Source organism: Rhinatrema bivittatum, chromosome 4 (assembly GCF_901001135.1).
Source record: "Rhinatrema bivittatum chromosome 4, aRhiBiv1.1, whole genome shotgun sequence".
Taxonomy (NCBI): Eukaryota; Metazoa; Chordata; class Amphibia; order Gymnophiona; family Rhinatrematidae; genus Rhinatrema; species Rhinatrema bivittatum.
The window spans coordinates 204,291,765-204,308,152 of NC_042618.1; the positions used below are offsets into that span (position 1 = coordinate 204,291,765).

Here is a 16,388-nt window from a genome sequence, read left to right on the forward strand (position 1 = left end):
TGTCCTCTGTGGTTCCTCCTATTTAGTATCATTCTGACACTTAAATGTACTGCTTGCAGTGTTGAAAGATAAATGTATATTGGCTTGATTTAAAAAAAAAAAAAAAAATTCTGGACGCACAATTTAGATGCCCAAGGCAAGTGGCGCTTAGCTATGGGCGTCTTCAACAATCTCAGCAAAATTGGCCAGAAGTGGGATACGAAGGAACAATTGAGCGCCTGATGCATTTGAGTGCTAGGACTTGCAGGTCTTCCCTAGCGCATCCTTTTTTACACAGCCCCTCATTTAAATACTGCATTGGGTGCCCAGGGAATATGGCTGCGTGTGTTATGAAAACGAGCACTCAGTAAGAGCGCAATGTTTTACCACACGTCTTATAGCATCGGCCTTTGAGTTAGTGTGCATTCAGCATGCTTTTTAACTCCCAGTGCATTAGCGTAGCATTTGCTTATTGCATTGGGAGTTAGGGGGTTTTTTTCTGTTAAAAATCTGTATGCTCAATTTCAGTGCAGTCATACTGTGCTGCTTCTCTGCTGTGGGGAGACAGAATGCAGAAGTTCTGAGCTATTAGTAACTGGGTAATTACTCTGCATATCAAGGATTCTGAATAATAAATCTAATCCCCCTTCTTCTCTGTGCTGTTTGAATCTCTCTTCTACTCTCATCAGCCATACCTAGTTAAAGTATATCGGATCTAGGTCCTGTCCCAGAGATACATGCTGTACGTGCTGAGCGAGTTCCTGAAGCAGCATTAGAGCTGACGTGTGAGCATGAGGAGATGCTGCCTGCTCCTTCCTGCTGCACAGCTGTCTAGTCGCAAGATGCTGTATATTTTCAAATGGCTCTGGAGGCACTCCGTAGTTATCTGAACCGTGCCAGGATGCCACTTTGGTTTGGCTGGCACTGGTACACCTCTCGTTTCCACACCTATCCTCTCTGTGGCACTGGCTTGATTATCCGCTCTGGTGGGAGCAGGTGCCAGTGCGCCAGAGCAGCTAAAACTTCATTATGTTCTTCAACATACGGGCAGTTATGACAAGGTTAATGCATGACAGATTCTCTGCCCTACCTGCTTCGTCTGTCATGAAAAGCCTCTGCTCTCTTCCTTCCTCTCCCGATCACTGCAGCAGCCTTCTGTGGCCAGGGGGCACAGGAATGGTTTTCCACCCGTTCGGGGCACGCTTACAGACGTGGACTCTCGCTAACAGTCTTGTTTCCAAAGTAAACCTGGTGCTACAAATCATACTTTGCAGTTACAAATCCTCTTAGATTCCTTGGCTTGTAGCCTGTTTGTCGTAAAGAGGGAACACTATATTTAGGAGCCAGCCGTTTTATTGTAGTACACCACTGATTGAATTAGTAACCACATGTAAGTGTCTGAATGACATGCTGTGGAGCTGACTAGTAAGTACCCTTATGTTTTTGCCCATAGAACCGTAGGTGTTGGTGGCTCTGAAACAGTTTTGCGATGCCTTTTTATGGCTCTGGAGGCCATTCTAGGCGTGTCCTGTGATAATTACAGGCTGGAGCAAGGTTCATTTTTAGGTTTTGCTTCACAGAAGTGATTAGAAAATGTTTACCTCCCTCCCCCTCCCCCTCCTCAGCTCTTGTCCTTGGTATCTGCTGCTTATGTGGCTGCCTTGGCGGGAACCGGTTCCCAGGAGTCTCTGGGGGCTTCTGATTGGCCAGCGATGATGTCAGCTGCACCCCTCCCCCCTCCTCTGTGGGAAAGTGAAGTCAGCAGGAAGCAAGACTCCTGCAACTGGATGCAAGCAAAAAGAGATTGCGATCTTGCCTGTATCAGCGAGAGGCAGGCCAGCAGAGTTTTAGCGGCCTTGGGTCTACTTTTTCTGAATCCTCGTTCTGAGTTGGAAGAGCCAGCCAGCCATCCAGGGAGACTGAAGGTGGCACAGTGCAGGACGTGCAGTGTCTTCTGCTTCTCGTGCCCTGCGTCACTGCTAAGCGCCAGCTTAACTTTTACAAGTCGGTATTAAGACCTCTGCATGTTTAAAAATGTTGTTAGAAATGGCTCCAGTAGGATGGAGGTGGCGGAGATTTTGGAAACTGCCCGTTTAAAAAAAAAAAATCGCTACCCTCCTCCTCCTCTTTATGTATTTTTGGTGTAAGTGCTGGGCCCTGGTTCTTGCTCTTCCAGCAGCCATGAATGTCACATGAGAAGCTGAGTTCCAGTTATCACAGACAGTAGTACCTCAGAAAGCAAGCCCAAACAGCATGTGAAGTGTTAGACAGGGTTTTAAAGCGGATGCCAGCTACAAAATCGTTGCCTCTTCAGTTACAGCAGGCATCTTTTAACACACAAAATTGTATAGGTTTGCCCTTTTCAGAAGTTGGGGGAGTTTGGATTTTACCTCTCACTCAGGGTTCCACCCAGTTCCTCCTCCTCAGAAAACCTGCTGTAGCAGGAGGAGTTTGGTGCGAGGCGGCTGTGCTTACTGCAATGCCGGGGGTTAGCACCGCAGCCCGGGCAGGTTCCCATGCTAATCTCGCAGTGGTGGCACAGGCCGGACATGGAGTCACGGAGCCCAGAGCAATCGGCCCCGGCAAGGCTGCTAGTATAGAAAAGAAAAGAGATTTTGACGTTGGGTAAATGAAAGAGGGAGTTGTCAGGCTGGAATGTGGAACAGCAGTTTCACCAGAGCTCGGTACCTCAGGGAGCAGCCACCCCCTGCAGGATAGTCAGGATTGACGTTTTTCAGGGATTATTATTTCACAAGCCTCTAATCTCGGGGAGGGGGTGCTCTGACCCGGTGAGACAGCACTGACTCAGAATATGAACCCTCTTCCTCTTTAGATTAGTCATTGTTCCTCTGTGCCTTGTGAGGAATAGCAGGCCAGTCATGGCAGAGTTCTCTGGTGCTGGATGATTCTTGGTCATAGAACGAGAGATTCCCAGCTGTTTTGGATTTTTTTATTTTTGTGCCATAAAACTTCAGCACGGTCACTTCAAAGCCGCAGAAGGGTCCTGGGCAGGTTAAGGTTGGGGGGGGGGGGGGGGGGGGGGTGTCTGAGTCTGATAGGGCAGTGGTCCCCAACCCTGTCCTGGGGGCCCACCAGCCATTCGGGTTTTCAGGATATCCACAATGAATAGTGCATGCAAATTTTCTCTCATACATATTCATTGTGGATATTCTGAAAACCCGACTGGCTGGTGGGCCCCCAGGACAGGGTTGGGGACCACTGTGATAGGGGAAGAATGTTAAGCTGAGGCTGGATGCGGTGTGGTAGTCTTGGACCTCTTTTCCTCCCAGCCACGTGTGGTGGCTGAGAGAATAAACGTTCTCGCTCCAGCTCATAAGTGTCATTCTGATCAGTGCAAGAATAAATTTGAATTGTGGTAATCTCTGCTTGACATATCTATCCCGCACCAGTATTCTCAGATTGACTGACTGTGCACCATTCTTCATTTCATGCATCGACTTTTCTACAGCTTCTTGGTAAGAGTGCAGTATTAAAAAAAAAAAAAAGAGAGAGAGAATTGAAGGAGCCGTGCACTTCATGCTTTACAATGTGTGTGTGTGGGTGAGAATAAAGGAGGCGTATTGGGTGTGTTTGCACTCTTGGGTACTAGGAAGTGGGACTCTTGTTGGTTTCCTTTCTGTTGAGGTAATGGAGATGATTAAAGGTAACTTAACTAGCAAGGAAAGGGTTAACGAGTTTCCTGGCTCAGAATGAGAAATAAAACACTGTCTGAGAAGAAGATGGGTGTGTGACAAGTCTTAGACAGAAAAAGCTCAACATCCGGAAACCAAATGTTTAATCTCCGAGACAGAAGAAAATCTAATCTGATCTTGCAGTCATACTCTGCTTTATCCAAGAGACAACTGGAAGGCTTACAGCACCAAAAGGGTGGGTGGAGGGAAGCAGAAAACGGTGATAAACATTTTGAAAAATTCTCTCATGAGCAGAAAAGCTGCTCATTGCAATAAGGAGGACACTTGTAATATTTCTCCACCTCGAGTTCAGTCTCTTGCACAGAGGTTGCCTGCTATCGCCCGTGCAAACTGATTCCATTACAGTGCTGCCGCTGCTTGGATTTCTAGAAAGCCGGGGCAGAATGTGGAGTTTACATCTAAGTGTTACACTCGAAGGAGAACAGCAGCTACAGTAGTTCTATTTTTCAGCCTGGCAGTTCCCTCCGGCTCAGCCAGGGCTGGGGCCTGAGACTGAGATCAGAAGATTGGATCTGGGGAATGAACCCAGGTCCTTCCACACGGCATGGGCCACACTAGGCCAGCCCTTTGTGTGTGGTGGGTCTTTTATTTATTTATTTATTTTTTTGTGGTTTCATTTTGCATTTGACTTTCTACAGAGGTTTGAAAGCCTTTCCTTGAAACATGGCCATGCTTGGGTGAGGGGTGGCTGTTGAGGTCTCTGTGCTCATGATCAGCTCCTAATATTTTCAACTACAAGTTCCACGTAGAAGTCTAGAGCCCGCTTTCCAGGTCACATGTATACATGGATCCCCAAAAAATGTCCCTGGCAGGATCCCCCACCTTGCATCCCTGGGTATGGACTGAACTGTCTTGTCTTTGTGAGACCCGAGCTGCACGGATTCTGGTGATTTCCTTTCAGAAAGCAGCACTTTTTTGTTTTTCTTTCCCCGCTTCTCTCTTCTTTGGGGCCTGGGAATAAACATTTTGGTTTCCTTTTGCGTAAACCCCAAATGTTGGGCCGGCTAAGCAGCAGCACTTAAGTTGGGTCTTTCCCCTCTTCCCAGGTTGGCTGAGGGTTGGGATGCTGCGGAGGCAATGTTCACAGTCCCTGGGGAAGGGAGTCGGGTTGCAGGGTTCTGTAAGAAGCCTTGGTGCATGGCCTCAAGCCAAGGCCTGTTGCAGCAATGACCAGGCTGGATATATTGGGGGGGAGGGGGTTAAAATGGGAAAAGAAATTCTCAGGTAGTTGTGAATGAGGACACATGGGGCAAGATCCCAGCCACTAGTTCTGACTGAGTTAGAAGCCCAGAGGAGAAGGAAACTCCTGGGCCAAAACAGCCTCTTGCTGTACTCTTTCAAGCATGCATACACCCCTCCATCTCCTGCTCCCAGAAACAGAAGCTTTTCTTTGCCATTTTGTTGATCTTAATATCATCATTGTAGCTGAGTTGCTTCTCTTTGCCTTCTGGACGTTTAGAGATTATTCCATCAGTTGTAGGACTTTGTATGAAGAGAGAATTACTTTTTTTTTTTTTCTCCTCAGGATGAGAAGATCGATTGGGAGAAGCCAGTCCTGTCCCAAAATGAGATTGAGCAGAAGATTAAAGAATACAACAGGCAGATTAACAGCAACCTCTTCATGAGCCTGGTAAGATCCCAAAGGGGTGTGCAGAGGAGCTGAAATAATGGGGAAGAGGGGAAGGTATCTGCTCTCCATCCCCAAGGCCTAGAACTGCAGTCCAGGGTTCGCTTTAATCTTTTTTTTTTTTGTGCTTTGCCCATACTTTCTCCCTCGCGATTGTCTGAGTGTTCCTGGAACACCACCACCTTTCTGACCAGGGGCTGAATAGAAAGTCTCCTGTGTAGGACCCTGGTTCCGCGAGCTGTGCTCTTCTTTCCATGGGGTTTGAGCACATCATTATTGTGTTTGTTCATTTTTTTTATGTCTATGTTTGTTTTATTGTGATCCGCATTGATCAATTGATTTGGAATATAACAAATAAAAATAATTTCCCATAAGGCACTTACTCAAAGGTCCCAAGAGACTTAAATGTGTCTCTCTTGCAGCTTATTGCTGTGACAGCCATGGGACTTCTCATTACAATGTCATCTAATGCACTAGTGAGTCTGATCCACTCCACCTCTGGCAGAGAAGCTGGCTATGGACATGCCGATAGCTGTGTTGTGTTCGCCCACGATGAATTTGTCGCAGGCCAAAGATGAAGCAGAGACTTTTTCCATGTTTAGTTTCCTATGCCTCCAGCAGATGTTGGCGTACTGTTGTAGGGAAAGCACCATGTGTGATTTAGACAAACCCCGCTTTCTCTCTTGACCTGCAGAGCAAGGATGGCGCCTACACTGGCTTCATCAAAGTGCAGCTGAAGCTGATTCGTCCTGTGTCTGTACCCGCCTCCCGGAAGCCACCCTCCATCCAGGACAGCAGGAAACAGTCTGCGCGGGCTCAGACGGTGAAGCGACGCACCTCCTTCTATTTGCCCAAGGGCACGGCGAAGCACCTGCATGTGAGCGCACAGACGCAGGCCAGCGAGGTCATCGAGGCCCTGCTCAAGAAGTTCATGGTGGTGGACAATCCCCGCAAGTTTGCACTTTTCGAGAGAGCTGAGAAAGAGGACCAAGGTAGATAACGCATGCCTCGCTTCTCCTGCCCGCAGTTTTTTGTCATCGGTCAGTTCGCACGTTTACTTGTCAGTAACATTCTCACGGGGAAAGGGTGTAGGGCACAGAGTGCAACGACGGCAGCAGGAGGAGAAAGGCAAGCGCTCTCCCGACTATCAAATCCTGCACAGGTTAGCTTCAAGCTGGCAGTAAGGCGACAAAAGAGCTAATCTCCAAAATTAATATGAAAAAAAAAAGTTTCCAGGTCTGGTATGGTGTCTGTAGCAGGAGTTTGTGGTAGTTAAGTCCTTCCTTTCCTCTCCTGGACAAATGAGCATGACGAGGGTATGTGGAACAAAACAGCTTTCTGTGTCTCGGGCCCTTGCCTAATTACTTTTTGAGGCTCACCCTAATCCCATAGTTCACAAATTCTCATCTGAAAAACCTGGCCTCTATTCATCCATGGAATATTCCCTGTGCCCTAAAACCTAAATCACAAGCTAGAGTTCTAGTTTACTACCATGGCTGAGAGAGGCTGGCACTGCAGGAGCTGTGAGCTCCCCCTCGCAGCTAATGCTCCTGCACCATTCTGTAGAATCTTCTGCTGGGAGCAGTTTGGACTGCAGGGGGTAACACAGGTGCAAGCTCACAGTTGTGAATTTGGTTCACCTTCCTGTAATTGGATGGTAATTAGAACATTGCTAATTAGCTCAGAACACTTCCACGCACCCCGATTGCAGGATCCTCTGCCCCAGAAAGTGGGCTGCATGGCCATGTTTTGGCATGCTTCCCAGTTTGTTGGGATCCCGTCCACATGGATATTGATACACGTTGTTGTCTCTATCTCACTAGTGTACCTGCGTAAGTTGGCCGATGATGAGAAGCCCCTGCATCTACGACTCCTGGCAGGACCCAGTGAGAAGGTCTTGAGCTTTGTACTGAAGGAGAACGAGACAGGAGAGGTCAATGTAAGTATGATGGGGGCACAAAAAGGGATGAACAGATTGTGTGCTCTTGTCCTATCGCTGCAGTTTTGCACTTGTCGTCTGAGCTACTTTTTAACTGCACAGAAACAGCAGCAGCTACCTTGCTCCCTCTCTGACATTGCTGTGTGCTGTGCTCGGCCATCCTGCATAGAGTGACTCTAGCATTTTAAGCTAGTATAACAAATGTCCTGCAGGATACAGGCAAGAGGAGGAACACATTTGTTAAAATAAAAATCTCCCTGGGGATTCTTGAATCTGCAACATGTCATTATGCAGAACTGAAGGTCACCAAGGATACATCAATCCAGACTTTTTATATACTATTCCAAAGCATTCTGGAACTTGCAGTCCTGTCTTTGAAATAGAGTAAAACAGGATTACAGATCCCTGAATGCTTAGAGCTGTGTGATTAGAAAAGCAAATGGAATATTTATTAAAATGTTTATAGATTGCATTTTCCATGAATCTAAGCAGCTTATAATAATCTTACATGGTTAAAAGATAATCATATATAAAAACATTACAAAATTACTCTAAACAAGATAAAACAAACTAAGGATGCCATGATGGGTTTTTACAGCCTGACTTAAATCCTAAGTAATGTTAAAAACCGAGCTAAAAAGATTGTTGGGGTTTTGTTTTTTGTTTTGTTTTGTTTTTTAATGACTTTAGGCAGGTCGTCTTGCACAGAATCTCAGGTAGATTATTCTATGAAGTAGGGCCTGCCACTGCAAGCATTCTGTCTCATGATTCCCTAAGTATCATCATTCGAACAAATGCAACATCTAATAACCATGAGCCTGCTGACCATAAACTCCTCTCTAATCTTTTAACAGGGCACAAATACAGGAAGGTGCATCATCACTTATAGCCTCTTGAATTAACATTGGTATTTTAAAACAAAATATGCCATTTAATGGGTAGCCAGTGTAGACCATACCGAACTTGGGGTTATGTGCTCAAAACAAGATGAACCTTTGAGCAACCAGGCTGCTGAGTTCTGGAGTTACCTGGCTTATTCTTAATGTTGATTCAGGTAATCCCGCTTCAGTTTGGCTTCTGCTCCCTGTGAGATATTCCAAAAAAACCTTCATGTCGGTGTACTTAATTGGCCATTTAAAGCCAAAATTCACGACCGGATTTAAAACCCACTGCTTGGCATAGAGCACTGTCCCTCACTGAGGACAGGAAGAGCTAACTTCCAAACTTGATCCCTTTTTGGAAGATTAGTGGTTTTGATTTTATTTTTAATTTAGCATTTCAGAAGTTAGAATACTTTTACATTTGGACAGATGGAAACAAAATAGCACAAAACATATAGCGCTTTTAGCACTTTCTAACTTGTAAATATGTAGCAAATATGTACATCATTTGCTATACTATAAACTATGCACCAGTGTATTGTTTTGCAGTAGTGCTAGGAGGATGTCCTTCCAATAAATAGTCTCTTTACTTCGCTGTAGTGGGATGCATTCAGTATGCCAGAGCTACAGAATTTCTTGCGGATCCTGCAGCGTGAGGAAGAGGAGCACGTGAAGCAGATCCTCCAGAAGTACGCCTGCTGTCGGGAGAAGATGCAGGAGGCGCTGACGGCCCGTACTCCAGGTTGAGCCTCCCCACAGCCTACATCCCACGCCACTTAGGGCAGAGAAGAGGTTGCCAAGCCGGGCCGCTCTATGGGGCCATGTGAATGGAAGATGGACTGAAAGAACACATCTGCGCGTGAATGTATATGTGTGTGTGTGCGTACAACGCACTGCTAACAGGAAAACTGAGGAAGAGACATCTGCTGGAAGCGTCGCGTGCAATCGTAGGGGGGAGGGCCTGAGTGTGTGAGTGTGCACCACGGGAGAAGCAGTCGGTGTGCTGTAAACCTTTCGGCTGAGCAGGGGCAGCGATTGGGGAAGGCAATGGCAAGCCAAGTTTCCAGCTGGCTATATTTTTTTTTTTTTTTTTTATTTAAAGGACAACCTGATCCAGTCCCCAGTTTTATGTCATGCATGGACTTAGAGACATCAGAATTAAGAAAAGCAGGAACAACATGACCATGGGCTAAAAAAAAGGACTGGATAAATCTATTATTTACCAGCACTTTTTAAAATCATTTTTAAATTGCAATTCCAAAAAGTACTGTTCTTTTTTTTCTTAAAGATTACTGTTTTATAGGTAGAGTTCATGAATACTGTATGTAATCTATAAGGAACTGCGCAGAGCAGGTATTGGGGAGATATCAAGAAAGCCAGCCCACTCCTAAAAGTACCAATGGAATGGTCCATTATATGTGAATCTGTATTTTCTGCAAAGAAATGCCTTGTTTTCTCCCCCCTATTCCCCATAGGTGAGGCCTTAACCTTCTGGTGTGTCACTTCTTATTTTCAAATTAAAATTGATACTAATTTCAGCTAGATTGTCATGTTAACAGGGAGTAAATAATGATTCTCTAGTATTGTTCTTTGTGGTAGGGGTAAGCTGTAGAAGGTGGGACGGTGTGCACCGTTACATGGAAGGACCACTCTGGTGCTGGCACTACTCCTAATGCCAGCAGTTATTGTTCACAGTTGGCCAACTGATTTCAGATCTTGATGCGTTTATATTCCATGCACAAATGAATACAGATCCCCCACCTACAATTCTGTAACTCCTGGAGCGGTTTAATAATCAGCAAAACTTGAAAAGGAAGGGCTTTATCTATAGGGGGGGAAACAAACGAGGCTCAGCCTCAGAGTAGTGAAAAGAATCAAAAAATCATTGCGGTGCCTTATTAGCAGCAAAGGAAGAGAATTCTCCCTTTTGTATACTGAGCTGGTGAAGGCTGCAGTGTCTTCAAACCACCTCTGCATGCCTTACTGTACCAGTAGCTTGTGATTGTGTACATCTTATCCTCATGCTGAGGATGACACCATGGCAGGAAGGCAATCAAAGCTCCTTGCCATGCTGCTCATTTCTAGACTTCAGTGGCAACACGTTTCAATCAAGTAATGTCTGGCTTGTAGGCATACTGATTTCTGTAAAGATTTTTCATCAGCCCAGTCTGCCTATAAAAGATTTTGGCATGATGTGCTCATCAGGTAATTTGATTAGAACATTCTTTGGTCTTCCTGGACAAGGAAAAGATCACATTAGCACAATGTATTGCTGGCTCTCATTAGGGCTGCTCATCCCACTGCAGGGATGTCTTTTTGTAGCTCTGATTTTCTTCAACAAATCACCATGTGAGGCATCTGTGTGTAATGCAAGAACACGGGCATGACTTCCTGAAGCTGTGGAGTAACACGGTAAAATAAGAGAAATAGGACTGGCTGGGCACAGCTATGTTTTATATTAAGGGGCAAAACTGTTAACTTGTGTTGGCACATTACGGAGATCTTGTAACAGTCACAACAGGGCTTTCTTAAAAATGCAAAGCAATCTGCTTAAGTTTCAGTGCTGAGAACATTGACTCTTCTTCTGAAGGAAGCTGAGAGTTTGGCGTGTTCTGGCATTCCAAGTTGATGTACTGGCATTGGGCTTGGTGGCTTTGAGATTGCGCACACCCTCGGGTGTGGATGTGACTTGAGTTGTAGTCACCTGGGGTGTGTACAGCCTCCTAAGACAGATCCCTAATTAGGTCACAAAAGCTTTTTTTTTTTTTTTTTTTTTTTTTAACTTTACAATATAGTATTAGGGAATGGGGGCTTTCATGAAGCTACACCCATCAACATGGCCTGTTCCACATCATTTTCTGAATCTGCCCCTCACTTGTTCATGCTGCTGTAACCCATATGTACATATGATACTCCATGAAGTGATTCATCCCAATGTCGTCTTCTGGCCCATTCCAAATATCACAAAATGCCTGCTCTGTGCAGTCTGACTGTAATACTAACACAAGTTTGAATGTTTTAGCGACTCCAATTCTGTCAGTCAAATGCAAATATACTGTATGTATTCTCTCAACTGAATCCAGTACTGTAAAGAGTGAAACTCTACACCAAAGAGGCTGTATTTTTATGATGTTTTTCCTGATGTCTAAATGAATGATTTTGTTTTGTTTGGTGGGCAAAGCTTGCCCTGATCCAGGGCTGATCTTTGCCAGACTGCACCTGAAAGCTGCAATATCAATAAACTATTTTTGGGGTACAAGATGGCATCACTTGCTCTTTAACTTTCTCCCTTTCCATCAACCTGCTCTTGTGCGTTGGGTGTAGCTGTAGCATGAATGTAATGGGTTTATCTTCCTGTTGAATTAGCCATTATCTGTGGGTGACAAATGAACTCTGTCTCCTAACTAGTAGAGCTTGTGCTGTCATGAGCATGGGCAGGAGTTGCCTCATGAGCCTCCCCAGCCTTTTTTTGTCCAACCTATTGAAAGGATATGTACTCTCGTCACTCCTTTGTCTCACTGCCTCCATAGCCCCCCAAAAGCACAGTTCAGAGCTACTTGCAAAAAAATAAAAAAATTCTCCTAGAATAGGGCCTCCAGCCATCTTTGACTCAAAGAAAGACCCAACCCAGAGTGGCTTCAAGTGGTGCATTTGTGGAAAGGTGACACCCCTCACCAATAGGCACAAGCTGTGCTACATATGCCTAGAACCAGACCATGACCAGGGCAACTGCTACATCTATGGACATCTCCCAGCTCGCCAAAATAGAGGACCTGCGTAAGTCCTGGAGCCACAGGAAATCCTCATCCCATAGTGCAGCATAGTCTTCGTCTGCAGGAAAAGAATTTGAGCAAAAGCTGCTCCAAGACCCCTCCATCAGCACAGACTGAAGCTGGGACATCGTCAGCGAGCTGCACCACATTGAAGAAAAGTGGCCTTTCTCTAGTAGCCCCAGACCCAGCTTCTAAGTACAGTGTATTGCTGTTTTTAACTCGGCCTTCCTTGATCCATTTGGTGCACGGAGCATCAGACTGCTTGATGCATTGGTGCACTTGACATATGCCACACTGATGTAACGTGTATTGGTACATTGAAGGACTTGGTACACAGATGCCAAGATCACACACACCCCATTCATGCATTTCATCTCCCTGCCCTCATCACATGGTGCAGACTTACACAGTTCAGCTTCGATGCTATTGAAGGTTCTTTTAACATATTAAGCCTGATTCCTTGATGTGACTTGAACACAAAAACCAGAGAAGCACTCCAAGCCACGTTCCTCAAAGTCATCTAAGAATTCTACCGCATTGAATCATTCAATCCATCAGGCTGCTCTGCCACCTTAGTTATAGATGTCATCTTAGATCTTGAGCAGGAGGAGTCACATTGCCCCTGCTTCCTCTAAAATTACTAGAGCCCTCTCTGGTTTGGTTACTGAAGCAGGGCTGTCATCCTACTGGCCTCTAGCAGACCACAAATTCTCACATAGGAGCCCATCCTGCTATCCTAGAAGGACGTTCTACCGTCTATACCAGGCTAGAGGACACAACAGTCCATTGACCAGCTCACTAGTATAGTGAAAAATGTCTCTACCAACTAACCAAGGAATCAGAATGATCTCCAACCCCTTCTGTCTTCTGTTGCTGCAGCAAGCCCTATTTTGAGAATCCATGGTTCACTGAAAGGATTGAATAGTGCTTCAATGGCAGGGGAGAAAGACTGATACTTCACTTTCAATGCATATCCAGCATAACTCTCTGCTTTAACGGCAGGGGAGAAAGACTGATACTTCACGCATATCCAGCATAGCTCTCTGCTTTAACGGCAGGGGAGAAAGACTGATACTTCACGCATATCCAGCATAGCTCTCTGCTTCAGCAGCAGGGGAGAAAGACTGATACTTCACGCATATCCAGCATAGCTCTCTGCTTTAACGGCAAGAGGCATGAAGAAAAGTGGATCTATATACAGACAACAACCAACAAGGACTGAATTACATAGTCTGGGTAAACAAGTAAACATGGGTGTAGCTTGCTTATTGCGGCGGTTACTACCCCTAACTAATTAAGCTAGATATTTCACTTAGATGCAGTTCCAACAATGTTCTCTACGTTAATGGTGGGGGTGGAAGGGAAATAGAACCAAAAGGTTCCTAAGAGCCAAGAGTAACAGATAAGTATGAGAAAAAAATAAGTGCAAAATTTGCTGGGCAGTCTGGATGGGCCGTTTGGTCTTCTTCTGCCCTCATTTCTATGTTTCTATTAGAACCCCTGGCTTGAGGTGCTTTGTCATCCCACTCTAGCAGTGGAGTGGGATAGGTCAGAAGTACTAGAGTGGGCTACACCCTCTGAGTCCACTGGATGAACTTCCTGATTTCTTTCTCCTCCTTGCGGTCCTGGGAGAGTAGCCCTGTACCTTTTGGGTTTAACTTTACTGACATGCCCTCGGCCCCCGACCACAGTTTGCCATCAGAAGACCTTGTCTATTCAAAATTCCTTGAAAAGATGGGATCCATAATGAACCTTCTAAATTCCCCTCTGGGAAAAGACCTCAAGCTCCTTGGCAAGAAGGTTTTTCAAGATTTCATGTTCGCTGCTTGAATCAATATACATCAATTCTATATTGTACAGTTTATCCACAACTGCATTCAGAAGCTGAAGTCTTTCCTGCAACTAGAGGTCAGTTCTCATTATCCTCCACCTCTTCTGGATGTGGATGAAGTTGTCTGTCACCTCCTCTGATCAGTCTGAAGTCCTTTGAATCTGTCTCCAGTACCTCCTCAGCTTTCATCAGAGCATGTTGTAGGGTGTGCTTAGGGCAAGTAGCATAGGGGGGGGGGGAGGATGCCCATGACCTCCCCTGCTTGGGAGATAATTTATTTATTTATTTTATTTAAGGATTTTTATATACCGGGGCACGTTAGAAACATCACCTCGGTTCACAGTGTAACATAACATAGCAACAAGCTTTACAATAGTTTAATGTCTAACAGAGATAAATCTAAGAGGGTAGGCAGATATAATATGTGGGAGAACTTCGTGTTTTTAGGTAAAGCAATTAAACAAAGGAGTCTATTTATTCACTCTTAACATGTGAAGATATGTCTAACAATTAGATATTAACATGAGAAAAGGGAATATATGTGGAAAGAGTTTGGGGAGGGGGAAGCAAGGTGGGAGAATAAGGAGGGGGTGGGATGTAGGGGGATAGGGATGTATGAGAGGAGGCGTGGATGAGGAGGGGGGGTAGCTGAGGTAGAAATGTTAATGTGAATCAGTCGGACAGGGTGACTGATTTCGGGTATATATCTATGGCTGCAGACAATCAATCAGGGTATGCTAGTTTGAAGAGCCAGGTTTTAAGATTCTGTTTGAATTTTTTATGGCATGGATCTCTTCAGCCAGAAGCTTAGCAAAACGGTCGCTGGAATAAAGGACCAGAATTTTCTGGTAGCGTCTCTCAACAGCTCCTGAACAGCCCCCTATCGTCGGATGCCTTTTCTACTTTTGTAAGCGACCAAAGTACCACTGGCGGACTTACCCTCCTTTCCAGCACTATCATCTTCCAGCATCTGCAGCCACTCCTGGCCGCACTGCGGCAGAAAAGAAAAAGGGCATCTCATTTTGGGCCAAATATTTCATGACGGGTAAGATTTTGTGTGATCTATGTGGAGGCTTATAGCAGGACTCCTGTACCCTATACACACATTTGGAAATCTTCTGAAAGCAACTGTGCTGATTAACATTTTTAGATAAGTCAAACAACATCATTATACTTCAATGCTGAGGATGTTTTATTCTGGAGGTGTGTTTAAGGGTATCGAAAAGCCCCTTTTGCCTTTAACCTATTGCTTAGTAAATATGAACGCTTGTTAGAACATCAGGCAAACCATACAGATCTTGGAAAATGTCTAAACAAGACGTAAGTTGGAACTTCAAAGTTCGCATGAAACTGCAAGGCCAAACCCCTCACCTCACCAACAGGAAGTGTGAGCTCCACTTTGTGAAGATGTTTAAAAATCGATGATTACTACACTGTTGACTTTATATTTTAAAACATGCTTCTGATATAAAATAGGGGGGGAGGGGGGGGAACCCGTGCACCCTAAGAATAAGACTGTAAGTGGCACTGACTGAGGACAAAATTGGAGGGCAAGTTGGTGTCTTTTTTTTTGTGCTGCTTTCTCAGTGATGCCTGCCAGCTGTCATGGCGGAGGCTGCGAGATGAAGTTTTCACAAACCACAGAGAGTTTACACGAGGCAAGTTCTTTGAACCAGCTCTGCTCACGTTCTAGTAGCGCGCAAGCAGTTAACAGTCCAGGAAAAAACAAGCAATTTCCGTGTACCTACTCAAGCACATTCTTTAAGGTTTGTTACCACGACGTGGGCAGCTGGTTCAAACTATCAGTTGGCACAATTCTCGTGCAGAGAGCGTAATTACTTGCCAGTTGGAGAAAAAAAAAAAAAAACCAAACCAAAAAAACTTGTCCTTCAGCTTATTCCAACATGGAAATCCCCTCAGTTCAGGAGATAAGTGCAGGCTACAATAATTAGCTTTCAGCCCCAGGGTATTTGAAAAATACCAACAAATAAACTGCTTTCCAGCTTTTGATGCCTCTTGACTACTTTGTTTGCTGGCTCTGCTTTTCTCTTTTACCCCTTGCTGCAGTTCTGCTGCTGCTTTTTTTTTTTTCTTTCAGCTCTTGCCTATTTTATATATACACTCCTTTTTTTTTTTCATCATTTTGTCTCTGCTACCCTCTTGCTCCTTGCACTCCAGCTTTTTTTCTTCAGTTTGATTCAAGAAAACATTGCATTGCCAACACATGCACAAATTGTAACGCCTTAAATCAACCTTTTAAGGCACCAGGAGTTGAGGACTCAGAATGCTTAATACTAAAGAGCCTCAGGGTTTCACGGGGAGAGGGGGGTGAATCCTCATCCCTTCCACTTTCTCTGTCTATACACCCTGTTGCCAGCATCCTCTTTCAACCCCCACTCTCTCTCTCTCTCTCTCTCTGAAGTTCCTGAATCTGGCCTCCCGCTTAATCTTCCCATGAGTCTCTCAGTCCCCCACCAGTTTTTCTATCCCCCTTCCATTCTCTCAACCGCTCCACCATTCTCATTCCTCACACCCTGTTCCTGATAATCTCTCAATCCTATCTAGAGTTTCTCCATCTCCCACCCTGATCCTGTCGCCGCCAGTGTGTCTCAATCCCATTCTGTTACCACTTTGTCTCTTTCCAT

General features: G+C 45.1%; 1 protein-coding gene across 3 annotated transcripts in view; it reads left to right on the forward strand.

Moving 5' to 3' along the window:
• RASSF1 (Ras association domain family member 1) overlaps positions 1–11,400 on the forward strand; it is a 121,918-nt gene extending 110,518 nt beyond the window's left edge. For 2 of the 3 annotated variants that reach the window (XM_029599567.1, XM_029599568.1), the window contains 4 exons: positions 5,218–5,322; positions 6,014–6,311; positions 7,143–7,258; positions 8,740–11,400. In XM_029599567.1, coding sequence (XP_029455427.1) covers positions 5,218–5,322; positions 6,014–6,311; positions 7,143–7,258; positions 8,740–8,886 — 666 coding nt within the window. In that variant the 3' untranslated portion in view covers positions 8,887–11,400. Of the gene's footprint in view, positions 1–1,676; positions 1,984–5,217; positions 5,323–6,013; positions 6,312–7,142; positions 7,259–8,739 lie in introns of those variants that run through there. The other variant, XM_029599569.1, reaches the window with a different exon arrangement.
• Positions 11,401–16,388: the final 4,988 nt, after the last annotated feature.